Genomic DNA, 10,963 nt, shown 5'->3' with positions numbered 1-10,963 from the left:
TCATTAGATGGCAACAGCAATGAACTGATTCATTGTCCTGATGCAATTCTTCTTATGAGCCTATAGATGGGATATTAATGTTTAAACTGCACATCTTAGGACTTACGACACTTCATGCACCTTCTACATCCATTCACATACCAAAAAGCTGAAAAGCTGATTCATTCTGAGGACAGCTTTTGAGAAGAAATAATTTTCAGTCCATTTTTTTCAATTGCATTTGGAAAATAAAGGAATGTCCCAGCACCAAAGCCCTTGGAAGCACTTGCATGGAACACTCAAAGATTCACTCCTGAAAGTATTTGGAGGGGTGAGACTGGCCTGGTGATGAGTAGCAGAGGAAGAGAAATTCATACTTGACACACTAGTTTACTTGCATCAACGACAACTGGAGATGGTGTCTAAGAATTACAAATCAACATAATTATACATTTTTTACTATGTCTTGTTTTTTTACATCTATTTGCTAGACCATTGGTAAAAATGACCTGTGGATATTTAGGCTGTTGGTAGACGGAGGTGCAGTGTGTGTTTATGTGTGTGTGTGTGTGTGTGTGTGGTGGCCAAGAGGTTGAAAAAGTTTGAAATCATAGTGCTGTAAATTATAAGTAACATAGCTTGAAGCAGCATACTTAGTTAACCCCAGTCTGGTTCCTCCATTTCCCATATATGAGTAAAACCAGGTTCCCTTGAAGAGATGAGGACTACAGAATAGTCTCTCCTTCCATGTACTTTGCAACAGAAATACAGGTGTTCCTTCTCTTGAGCTCTGTGACAACCGTCTGGAAGTATTCAGAATGAAATTCACGCAAGGTGAGAGTTTCAGACCTGAGAATCAATTTAGGAATACTCCACTTGTATTGGGGTTAGGAAAATAAGACGTCTTAAATATTCCTTGGCAATGATAGCCAGGCTATTGCTTCATCATTCTTTCCTGACTGGCATACGGTGGTTCAACTTTGGGATGCTTGACACTGTGTAAGTGGGCATTTGGCTAAGACCTCCTGCTCTAAAAGCCAATTAATTTCAATAGGGAGGGGTTTTCAAGAGAGCAAAAGTCAGCTCTTTCCTTTCACTTTTATACTCTGTCTCATTTTTTCTCTTGCCAACAATACACATATTAAGGTCCTTCTGAAAATGCCATCTGAAATACCCCAGTTAGGCTTTCTGATCTATATGCACGTGTGAGACGGGGACAGTGACGGAGGATGGGAGGATTTCCTGAGGTTACTGCTCCATGTTAGATTGTGAAAGTGAACTTTAGCTTTGCCATTTAACATGGCTACATTCTGGCCCAGGTTTTAGATTATGACAATGACATGCAAACAGGCTACTATCACAGGTCTGTTTTTGTGAGTCCCCTCCCCACTTCTTTCCTTTCTCTTGAATTTCTGTGATTTTGAAGCTCGTTGCCATATCAAAATCTCATAAAACATTAATGTTTTCTTACCTTTACTAAGCTAAGACTTGTCTCATGGGGTGCCAAAGTGTAAATTTGCCATCAGTTAGCAGATCTTAAACTAAGAAGGTGAGAAATTACATGAATATGCTAAAAACCTCCCAAGTTCTCTCTTCCAATTTCATCTTTGTACTAACACTATGTGTGACTTAATTCCCTGACTTGTAGGGATTTACTCTCCAGACACATTCTTATATGTATGAATATTTTCCTTTCAATACTCTTGCCCAATAAACTTGTACCCAGTACTTTCACAAGAACTTTCTCTATTTTTGAAAATAGAAAAAAAATCTTCAACACAACCACCATAAAGGGGAATGTCCATCTAATAGGAGTGTCCTTTCTTATCTGCCAAACATTTGTGCTTGATGTTTCTCAAAATCATACCTATGAATAATACTACGCAGCAGTGACACCAATTCCAAATTTCCCTCTAGTGTTTAGCAAAACTGGTAGGATTGGTTGCTCACTTGCTATTCATATACAGTCTTCAGGAAATCTGAGATAATGTTTCAATGGTTCCCTCTCTATCTGAAATTGCTATGGATTCTCAATGTTTCTTTCACTCTCAGCTACAAAGTGCTTTCTGTGTAACTTAAACATGTTTAGAGACATACCTAGTGGGAATGTGCTTAAGGAACTATGAACATCTCAGTTGAAAAATATTAAAGATGAAAATTGTCTTTTCTTTAACTTAGGACTCGTTGAGCTAATATTTGAATATCTCCTAATTAAGCAGAACTTAGCTGTAATTTGAGCAAAAGTCAATGGTTGGGGAAGTAAGTCTAAATACTATGGGAAGAGGAGTTCTCATGCTTTTCAACCTATCTTTTATTCCAAGAGTTGGTGAATGGTTTCAGAAAGTGATAGCAATGGTGGTGTGTGCATTATATGGGGGTAGCAAGTCATTAAGAAGAAAGAGGAGTTCAGGCCTTGGAGTTGGTCAGTTACACTCTTGGTTAAAGTGCTTGTTGCATAACTGGCATTCAGTAGATATATCTCAGTCTGTTCAGTGCTCTCAAATATTTCAAGAATTAGGTACAATCAGGAGAAAGAGTAGTCTTAGGGGTAGGGTATTTGCTTATTTAAAATGTGAACTAAGATTACTGTTTCCATCTAGTTCTAATCAATTTAGTATTATATTTAAAGACAACATTTCCATTTCTTTATAGTCAGTGGTCTCCTTGGTTATTAGTTACAGTGAAAAACAGATTTCCTCAAGGGAAACTGACTAAACCCATGAGAGTGTCACTAATCAAGAGCAAAATTTTCATGTGATTTCCAGTTAGGAGTAAAGAAAATGAAATATCCTGGCATTTTCCATATCCTCTCTTTGTTGTACACACAAGCAATTCCTTTGCATCCATCCCTACAACTAAAGAACATAATTTGAATCCATGGCACAAAGTTAGCTGTAGTGAAATTACAGTGTGATGCCCCAGCAGTAGCTTAACTGTGAAGAAATTTGAAAAAATATATATATAAATAAAGAGCGCCTAGAAGACAAATAAATAACAAGTCACATGCAAGTACCAGATGTTTGTAGATGAATAGTCCTTACAAATTTAAGATCACATATTTGCCACATATTAACACAGGAAACCTCTCAAGATTTGAATGCATGTACGGGCCATTGACATCAAAGACTTCCTTCAAATAATTATTAGGCAGTATAAATGAAGGCTAACAGACCATTTATAAACGCTGTTTGTTGGCAACTGGAGCCCCTTGGAGCTGCCTATGTGTGTGTGGAGGGGAGGGGGACATTAACAGCCACAGGTGGACTGCGGTGGAGGAGGGGTTTCCTTGAGTCTCGTGTTCTGCTTTGCGGCAGTGACGGCCGGGTCTGTCTCCAAGCTCTCTGACATTTTGTCACAGATGATATCCACAAGGCGCTCAAAGGTCTGCTTGACATTAATATTATCCTTGGCACTTGCTTCAAAAAACTCAAACCCTAGAAGAACACACAGAAACAGGGGTTGGTCATTTCACTTTTCTAAAATGAAATGGGACTCGATTATGGTTTTGAATGGTGATGAGGTGACAGCAGCAGGTATGGGGTTTGGTTTGGGTAAGAGATGGGCATGAGGTGCCATTCGAGCAGATGCTGCCATCTTGATCCCATTAATCATGAATGAAAGAATTAAGAAATGGAATCGATGATATTCACATTTTATTCTTACCTTTCAATTCACTTATACTACCAGCACGATTGCCTGAATTTCAGCAAAACTATACCTTTGCAAGAGTTAGTAGTGGCAACTTTAGAAGCATTAACATCAAGTTAATCTATGCCATCCTTTCTTTCCTCCTATCCTTAGCCCACCCATGGAACCTCTTGCAATCTTTTCTAGGACTACCATTTTATTCTTTTCCCATTTCTGGAGTCTACCAAAAAATTATAATTCTAATTTTTCTTATTAACTTAAGGCTTAGGAAATTTCATGTGCATTTTCTGCTGCCAAGAGAACTACTAAACTCTGCTGTACTCCAGCTCTCACCTTTTCCATGTCTACCCTGCTGCGGCCCACATGGGTCTGAGGTAGGCCTCTAGTGAATTTTTAGTAACTGGTAGGACACAAGGTGGCAGTGAAGAGTTACAGGAATTCCTTAAACCCATTTCAACCAGCTTTAGGAAAATTCTGAACAGTGATAGTCTAATAGCCCTAGGGGCTTTTTCTTACACTGCACCTACCTACTGGGTGCTGCTTTTTCCATAGTTTCCATTATCTAGCAGTAGCAATGTTCTTTTTGCTTTGTTTGTTTTCACCAATATGTGGGAAGGACACTTGACAAATTTCCAATGAGCTGCCAGAATTATGAAAAGATACAAAATACAGGGACAATTTCACCCTTCTCCTGATGTGCCACTGTACCTGGGAAGAAGCAGCCTTACTACGCTTCTCTAGGCACAATCATATCACTCTATTGTTTGCAGTCACATTCCACTGCCAGTCAGTTGCCATGACAACCTCCCCACTAGGCCAGCCAGAGATTGCTCTGGTCCATTCAGGGGATGTTGATTTAGGATGTATTGGGCTGCACACAGAAACGCTTTTCTAATCCATTCTGAATTTTACACCCTATAAATCCTTCTGGTTACATCTGGCCCTATCTCAGAGGAGCCACATGGACTCAGAATGATTAAATCAGGCAATTTCATTCCAGCTCCTGAGGCAAAGGAGAAAAAACGAACTAATATTTTGCAGCATGTCAAAATCCCTCTGATAACCTAGAAGTATTTATTTCCTTAAATAGTACTGAGGGGTAGACAACAAAAAGCAACTGCCATGAGTTAGTATTTCTAATTTAATTATGATACTATTTGGTTGGATGACTATATCTGAGATAGATTTTAACAATAGAGTTGCCAGTGAAATTCAAAGTGAACAACTGCAGAATTTGGGCTAAAAACACATCAATAGAGCCAAGTGCTATAAAATTGAGATGGATATTTCAAACCATGTTTAGCTTGTAGCTCACTTTAAGTTTGTCTTTTTGGACAATGCTTATGTAGCTATTTTACATTCTGTCTTTTTTAAATCTATAGATAAGTATATCTGGTATTAACAGAGCTCTCTTTCTAAATGTTTGTACAGGCTATGGGGATATAGCATTCACCTTCCAATAATCTGATCCATATTTGGGGGAGGGCAAGTTAATAAGGTATCAGAAATATTTGCATGCTAGTGGGAATTTTCTCAGTGCTAATGGGAGAGTGCTTTATATCAAGAGGTACCAAGAACCTACTGTGGAAGTCAAGATCCCTGGATGAATCTTTGAAGGTGGAAATGTCCAGAAATTGGTATAAAAGTTTCATTTAGCGGTTCAATCCTCTCATTTCTTCTGCTAACATCTCTTTTTACTTATTAGTGTGACTTTTGGAAGGCATTGAACTTGAAAGAGATCACATCACTGTGAAAAGGAGGTAACCTACATGAGTCCTTGTCAAATGCAGACACTTAGTCTGGAGATTTGAGATGCTCTGTGATACTGGTGTACAACTTGAAGTCACTAACATGATATTTGGCCTCAAGAGCCAGAATATCCCCAGCTTCTTGACATTAACCTAGACCCTAAGAATTCATGGCCACTAAGGAGACATTGTCTCATGAGGAAAATATATTCTAATAGCACCCGTTTATTTAGTATGCCTGAGAAGGAGACATCACAGTATGGTGGAGAGGAATGAACCATCAAAAGATGTGGGATATAGGACCATTATCAACATTTGACAGCTTTCATCAAAAAGTAAGTCACTTTTTATTTTCTCATTTTCCTTATTTAGGCTTATAGAGTTGTCATGAAGCTCAGAGAAAATGTAGGTAAAACAGGTAAAAGTGCCAAGCCAACTGGGAAATGTGATGACAACAACAGCAGCAATGGTAATAGTAAACTAACATTTACTGAGAGGTAACTCTATAATAGGTTCTTTCTTTCTTTTTTTTTTTTTTTTTTTTTTACAGGCAGAGTGGACAGTGAGAGAGAGAGACAGAGAGAAAGAAGGTCTTCCTTTTGCCGTTGGTTCACCCTCCAATGGCCGCCGTGGCCGGCGCACCGCGCTGATCGGAAGCCAGGAGCCAGGTGCTTCTCCTGGTCTCCCATGCAGGTGCAGGGCCCAAGCACTTGGGCCATCCTCCACTGCACTCCCTGGCCACAGCAGAGAGCTGGCCTGGAAGAGGGGCAGCTGGGACAGAATCCGGCGCCCCGACCGGGACTAGAACCCGGGGTGCTGGCCCCACAAGGTAGAGGATTAGCCTATTGAGCCGTGGCGCCAGCTATAATAGGTTCTAATCAAAGCACTTCATTCATTTTACCTCATTTTATCCATAAGTAGGTGCTGTTATTTCCTCCAACTTATTGCTAAAGAAATGGAGGCACAAAATGACAGACTAATTTGCTGAATTTCTTCCCAGTTGGACCAGTACATGGCAAAGCTGGAATGTGAATATTGACTTGTATATTTTTCTGTTTTTCCAGGTACCTGCAGAAGCAAGCTACTATTTTGTTCCAGGTGAATTATAAGTTCCATGTAAATCAAAAATAATATATTTAATCAAATTGAATCAATTTGATTAATCAGTGTGCAATTAATTAGATGCTACATTGTCAATAAACTAAATGGAACAAAATTCTTAATGATTGCAAAGGTTCTTTGATATCTTGTGCTGCTTCAGAGTCAAGATGGTTATCTAACAGCTAGATCTCTATGTTTAATTATAGAATTATAGATATAAAATATTCTAGAAATTCAACTCCTTCTCATTGACCAATATGTACTCTAGTCATAGTTTGTCATAAAATGAGACATTAAGAATCAAAATCAGTAATATTTCAGCAGTTAGTTCTTTAGATTCAGGGCAAATAGGAGCTCCCTACACAATCCATGATTCTCTGTCGTAGTGAATCTGTACTTCCATTCAGCTATGTAGACCTGTGAGTGTTCAAAGCTCATCATCTAAATCATAGCCACAAATCCAAACATTATAGCCTTTATTCTTCCACTAACTTCTTAGATTTTATGGCCCTTACCTCTTAATTTCTCAGTATTTTTCTTTCCTTCAAGAGGAAGAGAGAGAGAGAGAGAGAGAGAGAGAGAGAATATCTCCCGCCTACCACTTTATATCCCCAAATGCTGGCAGCAACTAGGGTTGGGGCAGGCTGAAGCCAAGAGATGGAAACTTAACCCAAGTCTCCCATATGAGTGGCAAGGACTTAACTACTTGAACCATCACCTGATGCCTCAGAGGGTGTGCATTAGCAGGAAGCTAGACTCAGGAGTAAAGCCAGGTAAGTTCAAGTCAGGACTTGGAACTTAGGTAGTTTAATAAGGGATGCGGGCAACTTAACTAGTGTTTCAACAGCTAGGTGAATGCCTGCCCTAATATATCTGTAGTTTAATCACAACCATAACAACATGAACTTGTTCTCTGGCATCTTTAACCTTGCACCCATATACACCAACATCAACAGGGGCCCAGAACTTCAGTCAATGATATTTCAGAAACAATCTTTCTTCTCAAATACTGAAGATCACTTCCAATGTACTGGATAGGAAAGGGTGATTTAGTAAGAGAAAATAAGTAGTCCAAGGTCACACAGCAAGCCAACTGTGAAGCTTGACAAAGATCTCCTGATAAATAGGTTACTGACGTAGCTTCCAGCCTTAGACACCTGTCCTTCCAACATCACTGGGAATTAATAATTTTAGCACACATATGTGTATTCATCAGTGAACGTGTTAAACTAAGCACAGACAATAATCATCCCTTCTCATTATTCTCTGCTTGGTGCCTTTCTAGCTGCTTTCTGGCAGAGGCAATGCTGTTCCAGCATGGATGAGCCATGCACTGTGTCCCAGTACTTCTCTCCTTTAGGCTTTCTTACGTCTGATCCTGGAAACATCACTCTTACCCTTTCCAAAAGCTATTGTAGGCACAGATGGACTCTAATTGTATACGACCTCTTTTGCTTTGGGTTCACTTGGCATTAAGGACTGGACCAAAGCTTGCTGAAGATTTTCTTTGGAAGAATGTCTTAGCTTGTTGAGGAAATAAGGGAAGGAGCACAAAAGCCAGTTTGTGATGAGTATGTTACCCACAGAGGCGGCAGAGAGGAGAGGTGCAAACCAGATTTCATTCTAGTACTTGAGGGGTGGGATCAGACATCCTGACTCCACAGGACTGGAGGTGCACCTGCACTAGAATCACCTGACATACAGAGCTGGAATTAAAGTGGGGAGGATGGGTCCCCAGAATATTCATCTCACTTAATAGAGGGTTTTCCATGCACACAGAAAGTTAACCTTTACTTGCCTCTGTACACCTAATGTCCTTAGCAGTGTTATTCACAGTAGCCAAAATGTAGAACCAACCCAAGTGCCCATTGACCTCCAAGGAATAAATAAAATATGGTGTATGTATACAATGAAGTATTAGCCCTAAAAGGAAGGTGATTTTGATGCATGCTATTGGGGAAGCCATTCCAGTGACAGACAGAATCCTCCATCAGAAGAGGTCTCCTCAGCCCAGTGTGAACCCTTCATCCAGCTGTTTACAACCACTCCCCTTCGGTCTGATCCCCGTGGAGAAGACAGAGCAGCTGCCAGTCTAGGAGGGAGTCCTACTGCATTCTGGTAGACTTGGAGAAGGTGAGCTGCACACTGCTTGGCTTGTAGCATGGGCCTGGCCCTTGCCTGCTGTGACTGTTTTCTCCCTGGAGGTCCTCACAGCAAGAGAAAATTCAGGGAAGTCTGGCACCTTTTTTTTTTTTTTTTTTTTTGACTGATACATGCTGAGGGCAGAAAGCAGGGCTTGTAGGTTAGAAGTCTACTGCTCACTGAGGTGGCAGGCTTCAAGCTGTCACTCAGAAATGTCCTAGCACCCTACAGAGCATCTGTTCCACTTGGGAGCACACTGTGTTAATAGTAATAATCACAATTCCAACAGGGAGCATCTAACTGCCACTTTCTACAGTCCATTAAAACAATCTTACAGGCAACACTGAACTCATTCCCATATATCAACTGCTCTATCAACAAATGCCTTTTGTTTGCCAGTGTTCTATGGGACTGCTGCTCTGTTTCTTACCCAAGAAATTCCACTGGGGGCACTCTAATCTCGCAAACTTGAGTTTGGTTTTTGTTTTTGTTTTTTTTTTTTTTGACAGGCAGAGTTAGAGAGAGAGACAGAGACAGAGAGAAAGGTCTTCCTTTTTGCCGTTGGTTCACTCCCCAAATGGCCCCTACGGCCAGCGCGCTGCGCTGATCCGAAGCCAGGAGCCAGGTGCTTCCCCTGGTCTCCCAAGCGGGTGCAGGACCCAAGCACTTGGGCCATCCTTCACTGCCTTCCCAGGCCACAGCAGAGAGCTGGACTAGAAGAAGAGTAACCAGGACAGAATCCGGCGCCCCAACCAGGGCTAGAACCCGGAGTGGCGGCGCCGCAGGCGGAGGATTAGCCTCAAAGTTGATTTTGAGAGACAGGTAATAATTGCTATTTTTTTCTTTGAAGATGGCAAGTAGCCACCAAAATCTTAGTGCATAAATCATTTTCACCTCTAATTGTTAAAAATTTATAATCTGTGCTTAAGCTTCTATTCCAAGCCTTCCAAACTAGAAGGTTATCTATATCCAGGATCTACTTGCAGTTCGATTTCAATGTCTTGGTTTGCCTTTCCTGTGGAACTGGATGAACCAGAGCTGCAAGGAAAGGTCATTCTGCTGGGTGGCTGGCACTGGGACAGGAGGAGGGATGGCTGAGCTGCTGGACAAACTGTCATATTAGCTTGTCCTGCTGGGGTCCAGCCTGCAGGTAGACTTTGGGAAGAAGAGTAGGGTGTGTGACCCACTTCCCTGAAAAAGGGCCAAAGAAAACATACAAAAGCCTGAGAGAAGCAAGATCAGGAGCTCAGGAAAGCCTAATGCTGATTTTAAAAAATTAGCCAAGTATTTCAGGCCCCTGAGTTCTGGTCCTTTTATGAGAATGTTTTTTCTTTTTTTCATTTTTATTTATTTCTATAAATTTAATCTGCAAACAAATGATGTTTGCATCTTATACCTGGCTGCTTTACTCATTGAACATTTTATACTACCTGCCCACTCCTGCAGATATTTGAGTTCGAAACCTTCTGAAGCTACGTGAGCTCCCACTCAGTTTTAAGGTCATGAATGACCATCAAGTGCTCCCTAGCAATTCCTTTTTCACCCTGGTTTTGGAATTCAGTTGCCATTTCGTACTAGGTATGAAATCCACAGAATATAAAATTCACCACCTTAGTCATTTTAGAGTCTCCAATTCAGTGACTTATAACATATTCATGTTGTGCAGTGGACGCCATGATCTAAATCCAGAACATGCTCGTCGCCTGCAAAAGAAGCTGCATCCATGAAACATTCCTTCCCCATTCCCTGCCCATACCCCACATTAGGTGCACTTTGCTTCCCTATTAGACTGCACATACCCAAAAGGGCTTCTCCATATCTCTTGAAATATTGAACACAGTGCCTGGCACGAGCAAGTGTCCAGCAGATGTTGGCTAATTAAAGGACTGATTGCTGTTAACTGGCTGGGAGAAATGGGTGGGATGGGAATGGAGAACTGGAAGGGAAGAAAATCATTTTTTCCTTTGTTCGTGATTCTGAAATGACTACACCTGTGAGCAATTTTGTCAGCTACTTTATTTCTACATGGGGTTTGCCAAGCATGGAACTCCACATATCATTTGGGTCTTGCCCTGTGGGGAATTTATGATATAAAACAAATTAAACCAGCTCTATTCACCCTAGAGGAAAGACACATTTCTGAAAAATATGAAGAACTGTAGGATTGTTACACTTCAGCTCTAAACTAACAATTGCTAAAGTGTTGAGAAGTCAAAGTTCTGGCAGATTGGTTTTAATAAAGAGATAAGGATCATTTATGATTGGCAGAGTGGCTGTTAATATGCAAATAGGTGCTAGGAACTTGAAAAGTGTTTGCTCTCTTAAATCAGTTAAATATTCACTTT

General features: G+C 40.6%; 1 protein-coding gene across 1 annotated transcript in view; it reads right to left on the bottom strand.

Moving 5' to 3' along the window:
* Positions 1 to 3,225: 3,225 nt before the first annotated feature.
* RAB3C (RAB3C, member RAS oncogene family) overlaps positions 3,226 to 10,963 on the bottom strand; it is a 240,875-nt gene continuing 233,137 nt past the window's right edge. The window contains exon 4 of the mRNA XM_062212128.1: positions 3,226 to 3,413. Coding sequence (XP_062068112.1) covers positions 3,226 to 3,413 — 188 coding nt within the window. The remainder of the gene's footprint in view (positions 3,414 to 10,963) is intronic.

Source organism: Lepus europaeus, chromosome 15 (assembly GCF_033115175.1).
Source record: "Lepus europaeus isolate LE1 chromosome 15, mLepTim1.pri, whole genome shotgun sequence".
Classification (NCBI taxonomy): domain Eukaryota; kingdom Metazoa; phylum Chordata; class Mammalia; order Lagomorpha; family Leporidae; genus Lepus; species Lepus europaeus.
The sequence above is the reverse complement of the archived record's forward strand: the minus strand, read 5'-3'. Positions and strand labels throughout refer to the sequence as shown.